The sequence below is a fragment of the Exophiala xenobiotica genome (genome assembly GCF_000835505.1).
Source record: "Exophiala xenobiotica strain CBS 118157 unplaced genomic scaffold supercont1.3, whole genome shotgun sequence".
Classification (NCBI taxonomy): Eukaryota; Fungi; Ascomycota; class Eurotiomycetes; order Chaetothyriales; family Herpotrichiellaceae; genus Exophiala; species Exophiala xenobiotica.
This window is the reverse complement of record NW_013562492.1, coordinates 3,259,602-3,276,829: the sequence shown is the minus strand read 5'-3', so window position 1 is coordinate 3,276,829 and position 17,228 is coordinate 3,259,602. Positions and strand designations below refer to the sequence as shown.

Here is a 17,228-nt window from a genome sequence, read left to right as displayed (position 1 = left end):
CCACCGTGAAGAGCGGAGCAAAATTGCCATTGATGACATTGTCGGCCTCAATGCTCAGTAGTCCTCCGTTCTCCGCATAGATTTACTTGACCACCTTTCCTCTGCCGGCATACGCAACGCAAAGCATTGGACGACTGCGCCGTGAGAACTCGGCGAGACATGCTTCCTTGAAGTCGTTGCGTTGTCCCCATATTCTATTTCCACAATGCGGCTCATATCCTCGTTATTTCTTCTCTTCCTAGCGCTCCTGGGCGCAGCGTCCGCAAAGAGCGCAGTTGGAGACAGACTACTTGTTGTCCTGGAGGATGAGGCACAGAAGGGACTGTATTCCAAGTTCTGGGCTGACTTGGAGGGTACGCCATTGCTCCCACCCAAACATTGACAGCGTCGATTTTGCTGACCTGTTCTCTTTCTCTTTATAGCCCGTGACTTTAAGTTGACATTTGAATCACCGAGAAAGGAAGACTTGTCGCTTTTCAGACACGGACAGTTAGCTTACGACCATCTACTTCTGACACCACCAAAGTCGAAAGGTGAGCACTCTCTCAAGGGCTGGCTTTGGTGTAAACTCACTGTTAATAGGCTACGGGCCGTCGTTAACCCCCAAAATCCTCCTCGACTATGTCAACGCAGGCGGAAACGTCCTACTAGGTCTATCATCGGAGTCTGGCACTCCTTCAGCCATTGCCTCTCTCCTCCTCGAATTCGACATCTCTCTTCCTACAGAGAAGACTTCGGTGGTCGTCGATCACTTCAACTATGACGCGGTATCAGCGGCAGAGACGCATGATGTCTTGCTGCTCGATCGTCCAGGGCCGCTCAGACCGGATGCGGTCAACTTTTTTGGCGGTGATGGCCTTATAGCAGTACCAAGAGCAGTGGGACAAACATTAGGAAACACCAGTCCTTTGATTGCGCCAATCTTGAAAGCCCCCACCACCGCGTACGCATACGATCCGAAAGAGGCGGTCGACAGCGTGGAAGACCCATTTGCGACTGGCTCACAGTTGGCGCTCATCTCAGCCATGCAAGCTCGAAACTCCGCACGCTTTACGGTTCTCGGTTCGTTGGAAATGCTACAAGACAAATGGTTTGGCGCTTCTGTGAAGTCGGCCCCTGGCAAGAACGACAAGTCCAAGAACCAAGAATTTGCCAGGCAGTTGACCGAGTGGACATTCAAGGAGGTGGGCGTCCTTAAGGTCTTGGGTGTTCGGCACCAGGAGATTATCACGGCAAGCAAAGCAGCCTGCAGTACCTGCAAACCAGTCTCCAACACTACAGAGGTTGCGGAATCCGGAGAGTACAACCCTGAAATCTACAGGATCAAGAACGATGTAGTATGTGCATGCCTTTTCTCTGGCTATGATCTCTGCTGACGTGTCCGCAGAAATATAGCATCGAGATCGCCCAGTACGACCATGATCACTGGGTTCCATTCACCGTGCCGGCAAATGACGCCCTTCAGCTGGAGTTTTCCATGCTCTCGCCATTCCACCGTCTGCCGTTGACCGCGGCTGCGACTACCCCCAACAGCACTATCTTCACCACGACTTTCACTACCCCTGACCAGCACGGCATCTTCGCGTTCAAGGTCAACTACAAGCGGCCCTTCTTGACGCCCATTGAAGAGAAGAATCAAGTCACAGTGCGGCATTTCGCGCATGACGAGTGGCCACGCTCTTGGACCATCTCGGGCGCTTGGCCTTGGATTGGAGGGTTGTGGAGTGTCATAGTCGGATTTGTGTTATTTACAGTACTGTGGCTGTACTGTGAGCCACCAAAAGAAGAGATTGACAGGAGGCGCAAGTTGAGTGTGAGTTCGTCAAGATGAGAGCCATGACTAGGACTGCCCTGCACTCGGGACAAGGAAAATGTATTCTACGGGTTGAATCAGGATGATATAGAGTCGACATTCGGTCAGAAAGGAATCAAAAAGCCAATGAGTTTGATCATGGTTCTAAGTGAGTGATTGTACACTTTTGAACAGAGTGGTGATACAATATCTACACCCTCGTCCGTCATTTTGAGTCTTCCTCCTTGAGAGATTTGCCCGTATGTCTCTGCATCGTGAGGTATCGGAGATCGAGCATGGCAGAGCGACATGTGCGCTCATTGCTTTCGTCTGCCACCACTGCCCTTTGGACCCAATCAAGCGTCTGGCACTAGTGGCCGACTTCATCGAAATGTTCACCTTCTTCGGGATTGTTTGCACATGGCGGTCTTCCGGCCGACGCCGCATGACTCGAGGCCCGTATTGAATCGCAGGCGGCTCTCTTCGTCTGACGCACCTCCGCGGGCACAACCTGACCATTGGTTTGGGAAATCTCATTCTTGCCGCCTTGCAAGACAGCCCGGAGTATTGGGGAGGCCAGGCAAGTGCCATCTCGTCTCGCCCCTATTTGTTGAAGTCTGAGGGCCTCGCTTTATAGTCCTCTCGTCTTGTCCGGGTCGAACCCCAAACCCTCGACTTGGCCTTTCTGCTCTTTCTTCATTCCCTCGACGACATCAAACGCGGGCTTGCCACCGTACAATTGGTGGACTTTCGTACCGCCGCTGCCTTCGAGCTCTACGCTTGACGATATGGGCGCATTGCCCCGGAAACGTTTTCTCATGTCGATCATGCCCCGCCTGCAATCTCGAAACCCTCTTTTGAGTTGCTGGCATTGCTCCGGGAGCGTTTCGAGAAGCGGAGGGGAGAGGCATTCCACCGGCGTGTGCCGGTCGATCATGATGCAGTCAGAGTTCTGGAGGCAAGCTGCCAAAGCGGCGCCTGTAGAGGAACGTCAGTGTCAGGTTCGGAGGGCAATCGGTGGTTAGGGGAAGAAACGAAAAGACGTACGAAGATCTTTACATGAGGATGGCATCTTACTGACGACGCACAAAGCAGAACCCGGCTTTTCTATCTCCACGCCTTTGGAGTGAATCAAATCATCGCATAATTTATTGGTAGCAAAGAATCTCGAGGAACAGTTGTGGCTAATGCAGTCGCATGATGGATGAGTCGCCTCGGGTGACCTGCCACTCTAGGCAGCGCGGCGACCGGCAACGACCTCGTCTTCGCTCGTCGTTTCCTGTGTCGTGTCGAGGGCTCTACACGATACTCCCATGCATTGCTGTCAGATGCCTACTTCATGATAGGACCCCTCTTCAGCCTACCTTGCTAAATACTGTGCCAGCCCCAGGAGGCGAATGTGCATCAATGTCATGCGGCGAAACGCCGCGGTCTAGATCGCTGGGCGTGTTGTTGGCTCATCTACCTGATTATGGCTTGATCATTTGCAAATCCTGCAAATTTGCCATACAGCCGAAAGCTCTTTCTAGCCATCTTCTCCGGCATCACATCTACAGGGATAAGCGTCAAAACATACTTGACCGAGTAGCAGAACTGACTCTGCTGGAACCGGATCAAGTGTCGCTACCGACAACCAAACTTTCGGCCTTTCCTCATCTCCCGGTAGCCTTAGGATTTCGGTGCCAGTTTCAGCTATGCAGCCACTTGTGCATCTCCCAAAAGCGTATGAGCCAGCATCTCCGTGAAAATCATGGCTGCGTCAATGTCACAGACGTCGATGGCTATGCCGAACGTGCGTATCTCCAAACCTTCTTCAAAGGAAACAAAACCCGCTATTTCGAAGTCAAAGCCAAGGACGAGAAGGCTTCATCTGGCTCGCCACAAGAACCGCCCCAATACCGGTTTGTTGAGACATCGCAACGAGACGGAGACGGAGGCTTATCCCCAAAACCACTGAATGATTCTACACCACACGCAGTAGATGTAGCTCCTGCAACCCACCTCCCAATGGCGGACTTGCTCTACCTACATCATTACACTACGGTCACTGGATTATCACTCACCCGGGGTGCCGAACCTACTAATCTGTGGACACACGATCTTCCTCTGCAAGCTTTGGCCCAACCCTTTCTAATGCATGCAATCTTAGGGGTGGGAGCCTTTCACCAAGCACTCCTGACATCTAATGCGATCGAACGCCGTCGGCACCAGTCTGCAGGCTTGCTGCATCAGACAGCTGGGCTAGCCACTTTCCGAAGCATGGTCGGCCATCCTACGCAGGAGACAAGCACTGCATTCACTGCATTTTCCCGACTATTAGGAGTTCAGAGTTGTGTGCAAGCTCTTCTCGAATCCGAGGATTCCGCTTCACAGGCCGTGACTAATCTCGGAACATCCAGAATCTCAAAGATCCTGGAGTTCTTCTTGCTCTTGCGCGGCGGCCTCCAAATACTTTTGAGCATGCAGGATCTGCTACCAGCGGGATCAGGTTTGATCTTGTCGGCTGAGATCCTGGAAGGACTTGACGATCTCGAATCCCCTCCAGCAGCGCTCGATGACTCAGCGCCGTATCTTGCTAATGAGTTATGTACTCGGCTGGTGTCTTCTGATGTGTCCTCATCGCCTGATGAATGGCCCCTCCGAATGAAAAGCTTGACTGGCGTGCGACAACTCATGAATTTATGTGTTGCCGTTTCTACCAGCAAGAATACAGACCCAATCACCGACAGCTGGATCACAGCTACCGTCCCAGACTTGACCCGGACCACAGACGACATCCAGCACGTGACCCGAACGCTTGCAGAGTCTCATCGTTCAGCAGACTTGTTGTATCGTCAAACTCGACTCGATCACCCAGCAGCATTTTGTCCTCCTCTTTTGTGCTATCCACATATTCCGAAAGCCACCTACGCCAAGCTTGTATCACTTCCTTCACGACTGATGGCCAGGGTCGTCACACCTACCCCAGCCGAAACCAGAGCCTTCGACCAAGCAATGGCTGCTTTGATATCAAGTTTTTCGCGAAGCTATGCCATGGATGCAGTATGGGCTCGTTGGAACGGGATTGAGAGCTGGCCACGCATGCTATCGAGATACTTTGACGACATGATCAAAGCCACAAATCCCTTGGCGCTGGTGCTGGTTGCGCACTGGTGTGTCCTTCTCTCAATGCAGGAGGACCATTACTTCTTCTTGCGCGGACAGTCCCAGCGAATGCTGAAGATCATCATGGAAAATTTGAGCGTCGATATGCAAGAGTTTGTGGAAGATTGCGTCTCCTCTTTGCTTTAAATATTCCAGACGGGTGGAACAGTCAGAGATTCCCGTACTACCAAATCCTACGAGCCATTGTATCATGCTACACAAGCGCTCCGCAAATGTCCACGGCGCCACTCATCGATGATAAGCCTCTGGTCACAAAGTTCAACTTTCAGACAGCTTTTTCTTGAACAGTATGCGCCTGCAGCTTTTTTGTCGTCAGATGTTCCAACGGGGCGTCGACCTTGTAATTCATCGTCGTTCGCAGGTCCGCGATAAACCAACAGGAGATTGCCGCCACTACACCAAATGGCGCGGCAATGATGAAAACAACTCTCATGGAGTCGGCGTACGCCTGCTTGAGCGCTGCAGCACCGGCTTGAATAATCTGGGGATTGATGCCTTCGATATGAAGCAGAGTAGCTTCGTCTTTCGCCGCCAAAGCCGCCACAAAGGTCGATATGGAAGCCCCCGGAAGGCCAGCCTTGGCAGCCGCTTTGGCGACGTAGCTGGGCAATTTCTCCTTCAGCTGAGTCGAGAAAGCTGTGACATAGATTGTGCTGAACACAGCTGCTGCCACAGAACGAGATGAGACTGTGACAGCTGTGGCTGTAGCAATGAGTTCATGCGGCACAGACAATTGTATGCTGGCCAAAATCAAAATAATCAATGCTCCGAAGCCAATGCCGGCAAGACTGGCAAAGATGAGCGACTTTGTGTCGTCGTCCGGCTGAACGGTAGCAAGTCCGACAATGCCTCCCGTAAAGATCAGGAACCCTACAGCAAGAGGTTCCTTGGTCCTTCTGAGACGAGTACTGATAAGGCCCCACACAGGTGTCGAAAAAAGGCAACCCAGCCAGTAAGGTTGCTGACGAGCGGCCTGCAAGAAAGGATCCTCCTCGAACAAAGCTTGATCCCTGCAGTAATCAGTCATGTCTGCTCGCGAGCCATCGAAAGACACACTTACATGATCGGGTAAAAGACAACATAAGAGAAGAGCATGACCCCTTCAACGAAGATGAGCCAAACACCAATGGCGAAAGTTGGGCCTGTGCCGTCTTTGCCACGGAACAGGTCGTGGTGCAGAAATCCTGTCGAGGTACCTTTCCATTCATACAGTCCAAAGCATACCATGATTACGAGACCAGTCACCATTGTACCGACGACGCGTGCACTGGTCCAGGGGTATTCGAACCCCCCAAGGTACAGCCCGACGAGGAACAGGCTCAAGCCCGTTGCAAAAAGTGCATATCCAAGGAGATCGAGGTGACCTATCTTTTCCCAAATGGTAAGATGATCGAGTCGCGTGTGTCTTCTCGGTGGCCGGTAACAGACTAGGATACCCAGCCCGCTGGCACCCCACAGCCCCATTTCAATCCACTGATGATATCTATTAGCATTTCGCAAGCCACGGTGAGGACGAATCAACTCACCCAGAATTTACGCCAGCCATCAACCCGATCTGCCCTGGTAAGAGCACCGATGATCAAGGGTCCTGAGCAGGAGGCCAGTGCGGCTGCTATGTTGATCCATACCTGTCCCACTGCATGGCCATCAGTAACAGCTTCCTCGAATGCATCTTGTCGTCTGACTTACTTGGTCTCCATCTCCTCGGCAATATCTCACTCGGAATCGCATAACCCAGTGGGGCCGCAGAGAATCCAAAGGATATCAGTATTTGCGCGCCAATAAGCCTATATATGGTTTGCGAGCCAGGAGCAATGGCGGCACCAATAAAAGAAAGGATGATCAGGCCGACCATAAGCGATTTTCGGACCTGAAAGACATCTGACACCGAGGAGAAGAGAGGCGCAAGGACCGCTTGAGGAAGGGTGAGCGAACTGAGCACCCACGTCTGCTTGTTCCCGGCGTTGAGACTCGCTCCAATGTATGAGACCTGAAACACTGGTTAGTACTACGGCCACAGCAACCTTCACTGGTACTACATACCACCGCTGGAGGGCTGAGCAAAGTCAAGACAATGACATAGTTGTAAAGCCACATCGCCGCAAGGGCGACCCAGGTCCTGAAGTGCAACTGGGGCTCATGCTCTGCATCATCATAAACCAGGTCGTCACTGATTGTATTGATATGTTCTAGGTGGGCCTTTGATTCCGATTTGTCTTCTCCTTCCCGCGACGGACTGCCATGGTCGTGGGCACTGCCTGAACTGGCTGCAATTTTGATTGCTTCCATTGTGGTCAATATCAAGCCCTGCTTCAACATTGGCGTACAGAAATATCATGCGACTGGGGTTCAATATTTATGCATCGCGTTCTTACTGAATGTAAGTGCCCCGGCCATTGTGGGGTAGAGAAACGAGTTTGTGGGACTCTGGAATCTGGAGAAGGATGTGAAGAGCCTCCGTAGCGACATCTTGTGTCTCCTGGGGAGTTGGATTTTGGAACATGATATGTGGTTCTCCAGAATTGGTTAGTGCTCAACTACGCCCTGTCTCGATAGTCAGCTGTTGGCGAACCCTCGTTGGTGGGACTTCTCTCTTCGACAAACTTACCTGGATTGATACGAGGTTGGTCCTGCGGCCAACATCTATTGCGTCTTTCTCTGGCGAGGTGTCAACAGAACAGGAAGAAGCCTGATGGTAGCCCCTCAAAATTGTCAACTACGTTGCGCAACATTCTCATCGCCGATTTGCCACCAAGTTCGCGGACACAATGACATTTGCACGGCCAAGCGATATTGGACAGACTTATATCTAGTGTATGTATCGACATAGCTGCAATCCCTTTATTTGGCGGCGAAGGTGAAGTTTTCGAAAGAATGGATAGCACTCAGGTTCTCAAAGTTGATGTTCATCATCACTCTTTCCCACCTGCTTACACAGAATATCTTGTCAAAGCAAGTCAGAAGCCAGCAGGCTGGGTCACAGAGCCGTGGAGTTTGCCGGTAGCTTGCGACTACTGCAAAAGCAAGAACATCGGTTTCGCTGTGCTATCATGTATACCAGGCGGGCCACACTCCGACGTGGATTTGCAGCAGGCTCGAGACTTCACCAAAAGCTGCAATGAATACAACTCCAAAGTTGCGCGTGAATCGCGAAACACACTGGGCTTTTTCGCCCATATCACCAACATGTGCGAGGTTGAAGTAACACTGGAAGAGATTGATTATGCATTCGACACCTTGGGTGCAGCTGGAATCGCCCTTGGGACGAGCTACCACAAGTCTGGTCGACTGCATTACCTTGGAGACACCGAGTTCGTGCCAGTCTGGGACGCTCTTAGTGCAAGAAGCGCGGTTGTCTTTGTCCACCCGGTACCATCACCCAACATGGATCTGATCAATCAAAATCTTCCACCACCAGCTTACGATTTCCCCCATGAAACTGGCCGGACGGCAATCGATATGATCACCAACACCAGCAATATGCTGCGAGATCATGCGACCAACTGCAGTATCATTCTAAGCCACGCAGGTGGGGATTTGCCCTACTTGATCGATCGAGTAGCAGGATTGATGTGTCATGGCCCTGAGGCTTTGAGGCTGAAGAAGACTTCCGATGATGTCTTGTCTGAGGCGCGTCGATTCTACTACGACACTGCACTGAGCAGCAGCCCTATGCAATTGAACGCGGTGGTCTCTCTACTTGGACCTGACAAGCTTGACCACATACTCTTTGGCACCGATTTCCCGCCGGCTGGGGCGGCGGCTATAGAGTACTTCTCGAGGCAGTTGCGTGGCACCAAAGTGGTAGATTTCGCGGATCTAGGGCACAATGCCTTAAAGCTCTTTCCGCAACTGCAGAGGAAATAGGCCTGAGTAGCTGCTGGTCAAGTCTGTTAGAGAGTGATGCGGAGCACGAATATCAGAATATGATCGTTCTATGACAGCCTTCGTGAAGTCAGTGTACGCATTTCGAAGGCATAACGGCTGAGCTGGGTGTTAGAATCTGCTCGGGAGGTATCGCCTCGTATGCCTTTGATACCAGCATACTCAGCGGCGAATCTTGACCTCACCAAAGTCCATTTCCGTTTCCGGACCTGAGCACATCGCCAATTGACCTGAGTCATGACTAAGCGATTCTGAGCTGTGGCAGTGCAATACTTGGCACGGCTTGGTGAGCAGCATGAGCACCTCCGCGAGCCTGTGCAGGCACCCATATATGGCCCCCGGTTCCCAGTTTTTGGTGTTTCACATGCTCACCGCCCAAGTTTCGGGGCCCCTTGCTCGGTTATTGTTCCGGCCCTCCTCCCTGTCTTTCACCGTTACGTGCCCGCCAACGACTGTTACTGTTCATCCACTGGTATCAATATAGCCTTTCCCGATGAGCAAACCCTCGTTGTGCTCAAGATTAAGCTGCTGACAGCAAAGCACAGGAACGGCAACAATCTAAACTTCCATGTCCTGAATTTTCGAATGAACGTGTCCACAGCCTATTCCACGGCACTTGCTCTACACTCCTTTAGTTACAGGAATAGTTCGAAGCTCCGCATGGGGACAGATGCACATCGACGCTTTTGGCTTGCGGAATCTGTTCAATGCGATCCACAATCATTCTACAACCGAATAACCCCGGCGTGCCCGGGCTGCCTTGATAGGTTGCGAGGCTGGAGTTTGCACTTCTCGATTCCTGTTGGAGAAACTCGGCATCGCCAATGCAACCCCTTGGACTCTACCTGAGAAAGAGGTGTCCACCTCTCTATTTCATCCATTTTCGCTCAAGAGGTAGCTGGTTTGCACTTGAAGAACAGCGCGCCTTCTTCGAACGGAACATTTTCAACTCTATTCCCTTATCGTCCTCTGCGGAGTCTAATCCACGCAGGATGTGGATAATCGTGGCCCAATGTTAGTGCAGAAGTGACTGTGAATCCATACAGAGGGAAAAAGCTAATTGACCATTAGCCGACGGCGGCGTCCATACTCTCGAAATCGATGACTTGGAGCTTGGTTCGGCAGTCTATGCAAAATATGAGGATGCTTCGGGTGCAGAGAGCGGATCGTATTTTCTGACGTATGGTGGAAAGCAATTGACTGACACGGATGTCCTCGCATCTCTAAATATTCGCGAAGGCGCAACTCTACATGCTGTCCCTGAAGCAACCTCCAGTCAGACTGTGCCGAACCCTTCTCTCTCTCTCTCTCTCTCTCTCTCTCTCTCTCTCGGAGGTCGAACAACAAATTAAGAAATGGCAAGACACAGCGAGAAAGGGGAATTTTGATGCCGATATGCACATACTCGACCCTGCATCCCACCAGGCCTGGCTCCAATTCCTGGAGAAGGACATTGTCGACAACTCCGAATTCTTTCATTGTCGTGGGTATTACGACCTTAATGACCACGGTATCCCGGTGCAAAGCTCAAGCTCCTTGGCGTACCAGGAGGTAGCCGACTTCATGAAGCCACTACTTGTGCTCGAGTACGGTGATTCATTCTCTGAATCTGACAACACTCGGGAGATTTCGCGTGCCTTTGTATCGTTACGCAAGACTTACCTTATCATGTCTCGCGTCCTGGCCGGTTTCAGACACCTTCGCCGAGCCGGCTTCTGCGGCTCTACATTCAATGTTCTACTCCTACAACCAGAGAAAGACATTACGGAGATCGTTCGAATTCCAGAGACACTTCTTGCTGAGATACAACAGGGAGTTCAAGAAGTGCTAGTCCAAATTTCAGACCATGGCCTTTCGCCAGATGGGATGTATGTACAGTTGCTTGTGCATATTGAGCCGCCATTATGCCAATTCTTGGGGGTGTTGGGACATGGCCACAATCCTGGCGCTGCGAGGTCCGGCGACTCGATCCTGGAACTATGCAGATTGGCTTCTATATTTGTGGATCTCGGCCTGGTCTGTTACGTAGGCTCCCACGGACGACGGTTCGATTTGGATCACTTGGAGAATGACTTGCCCGCGATCACGGTATCATCTAGTCACGCGCCATCGTTCAGCTTCTGCTGCAGAAGAAGTCGCTTGGCTTGTTTGGACAAATATCTTGGCGAAAAAGAGGTTTGGACGTTCTCAAGCTCCATGGATGGGCAAGCATCTTGTCACCAGCAAAACCAAAACACAAAGCGGTTAATGATTTTGACAACTATTGAGGATTTTGCAGACATATGGGGACCTGTCTGGGCCGCTAGCTCGGATCACGGTGTCCCGAATAGTATCCAGTACTACCAGCTGGCGAGAGGAGTCATCTACGCGGACGACCCGGTCAGGAAATCGCAGTACGAAGGCTCCGTCCGATGCCATTGGACCAGTTCATCCGACTTCCAGAGACGGCGTGAGACGAGTCTACTTCAAGGAGAAACCTGGGGCTCGCTTGCAACCGATGCCCTCCTTTGATAGGTGCGACATTCCGGGAGAACTCGAATTGTCAATATACGCTGAATGATTTCGAAAATGCCTATGGGCATGCAATGTCCCCACTGGGTCCTAGAGCCGCTAAATGGACGCTTGAAACTTTGAGCGGAGTTCTCAGCTTTTCGAAAATTGTCGGAGGCTCTGTCCAAGCTACCTCAAAGCTGATTCCTGGCATTAGCCTGAAAGAACACCACCTAGCAAAATGGAAGTTCGACCCGGATTTTGCTCAAGTGAATATTCTCCATCAGCCCGTGGCAGTCAAATCAGCCACTGCACTGGAAATGCACGACGGACTCAATTGAGAAATGTCTTCTTAATGGCTCCAGTTCAGAATCTGCTGGAACGGATCAGTCCTCATTGGAGCCAGAGTGGGTGGGGTTCTCAGTTCCTTCGAGCACTACACAGTCAGAACCCGGATGATATGAACAAAGTCTGGTGTGATAATCAAAAGAAGAGGGGAGACATAGCAAAGTTGATTACGTCTGTCTTGGAAATGCTGTCGCAAACCGGCAGCGCCGGCGACGAGTTCAATGTGGGGTTCTTCAACAGCCACCAAGAGCGGTATCTCGCCCTTCAATGCCGATTCAATGATTGGGCAAGAGTTCTCCAAGATACATCCGAAATTGCTGTGTATGCAGTATTCGGTGAAAAGTGCCTCGAAGCTTACACATACGCCCACAATACTGCGAGGTGTGGTGGACATGATGCCTTCACCGTCTTGCATACACATCTGGCATCACCCACCAACTTGCCGATCGAAGGCTTCATTGAGATCAATGCATCCGGACGTTACTACAGCGAAGACAGGAAAGAGTCTGGCACAAAGATCAAGGTGATGACACCAATACCGCATTCAGTATCCCCTTTTGCCTCCTTCGGCAAATACGTTTCAACGGAAGAATTTCAGGGAAATCCCCCCACTACCGAAACCGTCGCCTAGGCATGAGGTGTTCCTCAGAGCCAGTAAAGTGAGCTCGGGTGGTATGGCTCGCCCAAGGTCAAGGACACAGTCATCAACGGATATGCGGAATTTCGACCTCTCATCCTTGCCTTTGGAAAATGGTAGGATCACTTGGAGCCAACGGTCCCAATGAGGCTAACTTAGAACATAAGAGGCGGACGGCGGTAGCATCCACATCCATGTTTACACCACCATTCGATTGAGAGCTCTAGAGACGTGTGTATCAGTACGATGCCTCACCCAGCGCAGGACCACATCCTCCACACAGCTGTCACTTGAGTAAAGAATAAAACGAGTGCATTCCCTGGCAATGCATTGATTCCAATGTGAAAGACTTGACCAGCCAAAGGGGCTCGATTTTGCTAGCTCTTCCTTTATTGGACATCAAAAATATCGCATTCTTGATGCATGTCCTGAGACTATCCTTTCGACATCATAGCCATGCAGAAGCTGAAGTAGAACCGGACGGTGAAACCATCTATTGAGCAGCGCTGATTTGGTCTGCAATATGCTCGTATTCCGCAAGGAGCTGTTCCACCCGAGAACGAAACGAGTCGGTGTCGGTTCCCACTGGCAGGTACGCACTAGAAGTCGCAAGTCCGATAGCAACAGCGTTCCTGATGAAATGCAAGATTTGCTGTAGCTTGTTTCGCAGATCGCCGAACGTAGACTCGAATAGTCCGGACAGGCTGTTCCCCATAGCGGTCTGCATGGCTGGGAACAATTCATCCATGATCTGGGAGCGCACCATGCCCTGTTGTCTTCCCGCCATCCCAGAGCCTAGATGGTCATCAAAAGGGTTTTACGTCAGAATATCCCCGTCATGTCAATGGGAGAGACCATGTGTCTGGGAAGACTGTACCGAATTCCTGGCTCGCAGAGAGATATGCAGGCATCATTTTTTGTACCACATAGCTTGCTCGATTCGCTTCCAAAAACGATCGACAGAGTATGCTGGCCTGATCTTAGCAGGATGATCTTGGTTGATGGAATATAGGCCAATGCTTACACCAGCTCACGCTGGAGATTCTTCTGTGCTTCCCGAACTTCAAACGCTAAGCTCTGGACGTGCAATTCCACCCCGAACAACAGCGCTCGTGGCAGTCCCCCTTCTAAAAATAGTGATTAGTCTCTGCCTCGCCGGCGCTTATGGACACTAACCTTTGTACGTCTCCTTCAGATCGTCTACCTCCTGTTGTATATCTTTCAATAAGTTATCAAATACTCCCGATGCGTCCTCCCCAAATCCGGTCAAAGGTAAAGCTAGTTCTTGCACCATCTTCCATATTATGTCGCGATTCCAGTTGGTTCGTTCTATCTTCCTAGTCTCATAGTCCCCATAGTGTAGGCAGAAAGCATCGAATTGCTCTGCTCATTTTTTTTTTACGTCAGCTTCGTTTTCAAATTGACAGAGAGACTTACTCCAATGCCATGACAGCCATTTTTGAAATTGCTGTAGAGCCGCTTGCTTCCAGAAGGTAGTACGATGCTCTGCCAATGGTCATCATCTCAGTTCAATGGAGAGCCTATGAACAACAAACCAAAATAATCCGTCACAGTTTGCAGGCATTGCTCTTTTGTTTTATCTTCCGCGGTAATGACCAAGTAGTCGATCTGCAGCTCCGATTAATGAACGATGATTGTCGAATTTGAGAGCAACTTCCACCTTTCCTTGCGCGTCTTTCCACACCTCTGCTGCAGTCTCGCCATCCATCCGACTTATGACCGTGTTTGGGAGGAGGCCTACTGTGTTCAGTAACCCGCGTAGATCTGACCAAATGAAGTTCGAAATTTCCTCTTGCCTGTCTGAACGGTTCAGCGAGCGACAGAACAGGCGCAGCAAGGGTATGCCACTCAATTCAAGCATCCTGTCTGCCCCATCCTTATTGACCGACTTGTTATACATCTTGCTGGACACGCAGAATACGTTTAGTTGGCTGTTTTGGTTCTCCAACTGGTAGCTTTGTCGGAGCTTCGACCTCACGCTGTTGTTTCGCGCCTTGATGAGCAGACTCTTTATCCTAGACGAAATTTCAATACCATCTTTCTTTGTACCGGCGAGCCAACGTACTGTGTCTGCAAAGACTTCTTCTTTTGCTCATCGTCGGTTTGCTTTTTCTCCTTCTCTAGCATTTGGATGCAAGACCTGAACTCTGGGCTATTGTCCGGAATGAACGCGCGCTTATTTGCCGGAATATTGATCTCCTTGAGTTTATTAGTGAAGAGAGGGAGAACCCGTTCTTGAACGCTCACGTCAGTCTTGGTGCATATGACAGTAACTTGAAGCCTTTCGCCGCGGTTCATCTCCCATTCAAGAGGCATTTCTTGGGCCAACATTTCATATACCGATGATTTCAGTGAGTCGTCAGTCACCGCGCGCGAGATGTTCGAGAGGACAAAAACGCAATCACATGTTTTGAGGTACATCTGACCGGCCTTGATCCTTGCGGTATTGGTGTCGCTTCGGCCTGTATGAACAGTGTCAGCATCACAAGCGTTCATGCAGTGTAATACTGACCAGGTAGATCGGTAAGCACAATACCAGACCTGAGTATATCTGAGTCTATGAAGATGCTACAGTACACGCCAAAATCAGTACCTCGAAATCCTTGAACTGTAGCAGCGCACACTTCTGAAATAGGGGCTGGGTTGATCAAGAGAAGCATCGGGAGGATCGTACTTACCGCATAATCTTGGTAAAAGGCCAGAACTTATCCTGCATGAAGAGACTTATGTTCTCTGCACAGTCTTCTTCGTCGTCTACCGAGATTGAATACCTTCCATCTTTTGCTTCCTCTGGCCACTGAAGGAGCTGGGTCCACTGGTTCAATTGTGATATAATTCGGTCAAATGCCCCTTCAGTTTGATCAAGAAGGAAAGATCTGCCGAATAATTCATGGTGTCCGAATGCAGCTTGGAGAGCGGACCAGGCCTCTTTCGACTGATTTTCGGAGTGCTGTCTATTTCGGGAGAGGGCTTCTTCATCTTCTGTGCTCGGTGCTTCGGGGAATAATTGTACCTTCCTGAAATTCCCCACCAGATCTGCTAGAAGCTCTTCAGTTTCCACTGCTGTGTAATACTCAACCTCAAGAGTGATTTGAGAAGCATGGCGACCGTCTTTTTGTCGAAACTCAGTCACGACAGAGGTACATGCTGTACCTATGTCTCCCTTACAGTATACATGAGACGTGCATTGCACACGGACTGTTGACCAGATTCACTTACTGCCGGTGCTAGGTCGGTGAATCCTAAGAGCGAATTGATCAAACTGCTCTTTCCTGATCCGTGTAAGAATGCGAAAATTGGCATCTTCGAAAGTATCTCACCTTCTCCAGACCGTCCAAGTAGACCAACAATCTTTTCATGCGTAGGCTTGAAGGTGCACAGTTGCTTAAGGTCCTTCAGCAGCGCGTCGACTATTTTGCTATCATCTGTGTTATGTTCCTTGATAGTATCACATAAGGCCATAGTATCTTGCGCCAAACGCACACCTGCGACCAAGGCTTGTTCATAGCATTGATCCGTGTGTAACGCGTTGTTCGAGAAGTCAGAGAGGACATCATCGGCTGACAAAGAATTGAATACTGCATCGAAAGAATATGGAGAATCTCGGGCTAGCAGTAGAGTCGAAGGCGTCGAGTCTGGACCGTCTGAATCTATGGGCTTCTGGTAAGTTGTCGGGAAGGCGTTCTTGGAATGCTCCGTTATTCGCAAAGACTCTATGTCCGGTATGCTTTGGAGGCTCCGGGGTCGTTGATCACCATTAACAGGTTGTTGCGGGACACCTGCATGATCATGTCGGCGGTCCCTCGCGTCTGTTGGTACGGAATATATGTGGCTGTCTTGAGATTGAGTTTCTGTCTTGTCTAGCGACGATCAGCCGCGACGAGATGGTAGCGGTCTGAACACTATATCATAGACATACCTGCCGTCATTATAAGCTAATCCCATTCAGTTTAGATAGAATGTCTCGTCTCTTTGGTAATGAGGCACAGAAGCAGGATCAAAGTGTACACGTGAAGTTGTCGAAGAAAAAGGGAAAGGAAAGCGTGTAACCCTCGTCGAGAATGGAGAATATTTGGAGTGCCTGGCTCTGAACTAGCAGACAGGCGGCAGGCCATTTCCAACAAGGCAGAGTCGTGGCACGCCAGTGGGCGACCATCCATGACTCTAGCGTTACTGCAGAGGCTCGCTGGGACAGGGGTACGACACCGCTTGGAAGAAGAAGGCGTCAGTACCTCATAGGTATGACCCAGAAGAAGCGCTGAAGGTCGGCCAGTACAGAGTAAGCCCCTCTCTTCGCTCTTGGGTGGGGATAACAAAGCCAATCGTTGTAAGCTGGATGTCTCAGGCTGTCCGGCAGTAACGCTTACTAGTAAACCAAGACCGCGCCGGTCTATTGTCATGGTGCAGATTGAGGCACTCTCCCCACCCACCGCAAAAGTACCATCATCGAAGTTCGGTCATGTTGAAACTGCCAATTACGGATAGCTCCGGCGAGAATGAACATCTAGCGAAACAGGGTAGAATCAACTCGAAAGGCGGAGACGATAGAATGAGGCTGAGGCCAGGATGCTCAAGGGTTCTGAAGCGTGGAGAGTTTTGGAATGAAACATAGAACTAGACCTTCACAGGGGCATTCCGCGCCCTGACTTGTCTGCAGCTCACCACATCTAGTTGGGTGCAAACGCATGCGCCTGCAAGAATCATGGCAGAGTGGAGTATCACTCCTTGGGCGATGGAGGGGATCCTCCGGTTCACGCCACCGGCCCGTGTCCGGTGCCAGGGTCGGCACTCCGGGTGAGGGGCGAGCAGTTCTCTTGGCGCGAACATATCATTTCCTTATCACATTTCAATGCTGATTGAATTACACAATGAAGCATAGAATATCAGATC

At 50.6% G+C, this 17,228-nt stretch overlaps 9 protein-coding genes across 9 annotated transcripts; 5 read left to right on the top strand and 4 right to left on the bottom strand.

The window, feature by feature from the left end:
- The first annotated feature begins 94 nt into the window (after positions 1-94).
- Positions 95-2,014, top strand: PV05_05455 (uncharacterized protein). Its single transcript, XM_013461964.1, has 4 exons — positions 95-353; positions 423-533; positions 583-1,337; positions 1,388-2,014. The coding sequence occupies exons 1-4, from the start codon at positions 206-208 to the stop codon at positions 1,829-1,831; spliced, it is 1,458 nt and encodes a 485-aa protein (XP_013317418.1). The 5' UTR covers positions 95-205; the 3' UTR covers positions 1,832-2,014.
- PV05_05454 (uncharacterized protein) lies at positions 1,958-2,383 on the bottom strand (the record flags this gene model as incomplete). The annotated part of the gene is made up of 1 exon (XM_013461963.1): positions 1,958-2,383. The coding sequence occupies one exon, from the start codon at positions 2,381-2,383 to the stop codon at positions 1,958-1,960; it is 426 nt and encodes a 141-aa protein (XP_013317417.1).
- A 40-nt stretch (positions 2,384-2,423) lies between these two features.
- PV05_05453 (uncharacterized protein) lies at positions 2,424-2,864 on the bottom strand (the record flags this gene model as incomplete). Its single annotated transcript, XM_013461962.1, has 2 exons — positions 2,424-2,770; positions 2,840-2,864. 2 exons carry the CDS (start codon positions 2,862-2,864, stop codon positions 2,424-2,426), a joined length of 372 nt encoding a protein of 123 aa, XP_013317416.1.
- Positions 2,865-3,106: 242 nt separating this feature from the next.
- PV05_05452 (uncharacterized protein) lies at positions 3,107-7,058 on the top strand. Its single transcript, XM_013461961.1, has one exon. The coding sequence runs from the start codon at positions 3,200-3,202 to the stop codon at positions 5,081-5,083; it is 1,884 nt and encodes a 627-aa protein (XP_013317415.1). The 5' UTR covers positions 3,107-3,199; the 3' UTR covers positions 5,084-7,058.
- Positions 5,223-7,246, bottom strand: PV05_05451 (uncharacterized protein; the record flags this gene model as incomplete). The annotated part of the gene is made up of 5 exons (XM_013461960.1): positions 5,223-5,967; positions 6,018-6,430; positions 6,484-6,593; positions 6,647-6,947; positions 7,001-7,246. 5 exons carry the CDS (start codon positions 7,244-7,246, stop codon positions 5,223-5,225), a joined length of 1,815 nt encoding a protein of 604 aa, XP_013317414.1.
- A 585-nt stretch (positions 7,247-7,831) lies between these two features.
- Positions 7,832-8,824, top strand: PV05_05450 (uncharacterized protein; the record flags this gene model as incomplete). The annotated part of the gene is made up of 1 exon (XM_013461959.1): positions 7,832-8,824. One exon carries the CDS (start codon positions 7,832-7,834, stop codon positions 8,822-8,824), a length of 993 nt encoding a protein of 330 aa, XP_013317413.1.
- Positions 8,825-9,708: 884 nt separating this feature from the next.
- On the top strand, positions 9,709-11,353 carry PV05_05449 (uncharacterized protein; the record flags this gene model as incomplete). Its single annotated transcript, XM_013461958.1, has 2 exons — positions 9,709-9,856; positions 9,914-11,353. Exon 2 carries the CDS (start codon positions 10,094-10,096, stop codon positions 11,351-11,353), a length of 1,260 nt encoding a protein of 419 aa, XP_013317412.1. The 5' UTR covers positions 9,709-9,856; positions 9,914-10,093.
- Positions 11,354-11,573: 220 nt separating this feature from the next.
- Positions 11,574-12,311, top strand: PV05_05448 (uncharacterized protein; the record flags this gene model as incomplete). The annotated part of the gene is made up of 1 exon (XM_013461957.1): positions 11,574-12,311. The coding sequence occupies one exon, from the start codon at positions 11,574-11,576 to the stop codon at positions 12,309-12,311; it is 738 nt and encodes a 245-aa protein (XP_013317411.1).
- A 480-nt stretch (positions 12,312-12,791) lies between these two features.
- PV05_05447 (uncharacterized protein) lies at positions 12,792-15,800 on the bottom strand (the record flags this gene model as incomplete). The annotated part of the gene is made up of 13 exons (XM_013461956.1): positions 12,792-13,112; positions 13,195-13,286; positions 13,342-13,444; positions 13,494-13,700; positions 13,755-13,823; positions 13,874-13,946; positions 13,999-14,353; positions 14,404-14,537; positions 14,586-14,800; positions 14,851-14,906; positions 15,017-15,501; positions 15,558-15,610; positions 15,659-15,800. The coding sequence occupies 13 exons, from the start codon at positions 15,798-15,800 to the stop codon at positions 12,811-12,813; spliced, it is 2,286 nt and encodes a 761-aa protein (XP_013317410.1). The 3' UTR covers positions 12,792-12,810.
- Between the last annotated feature and the right edge of the window lie 1,428 nt (positions 15,801-17,228).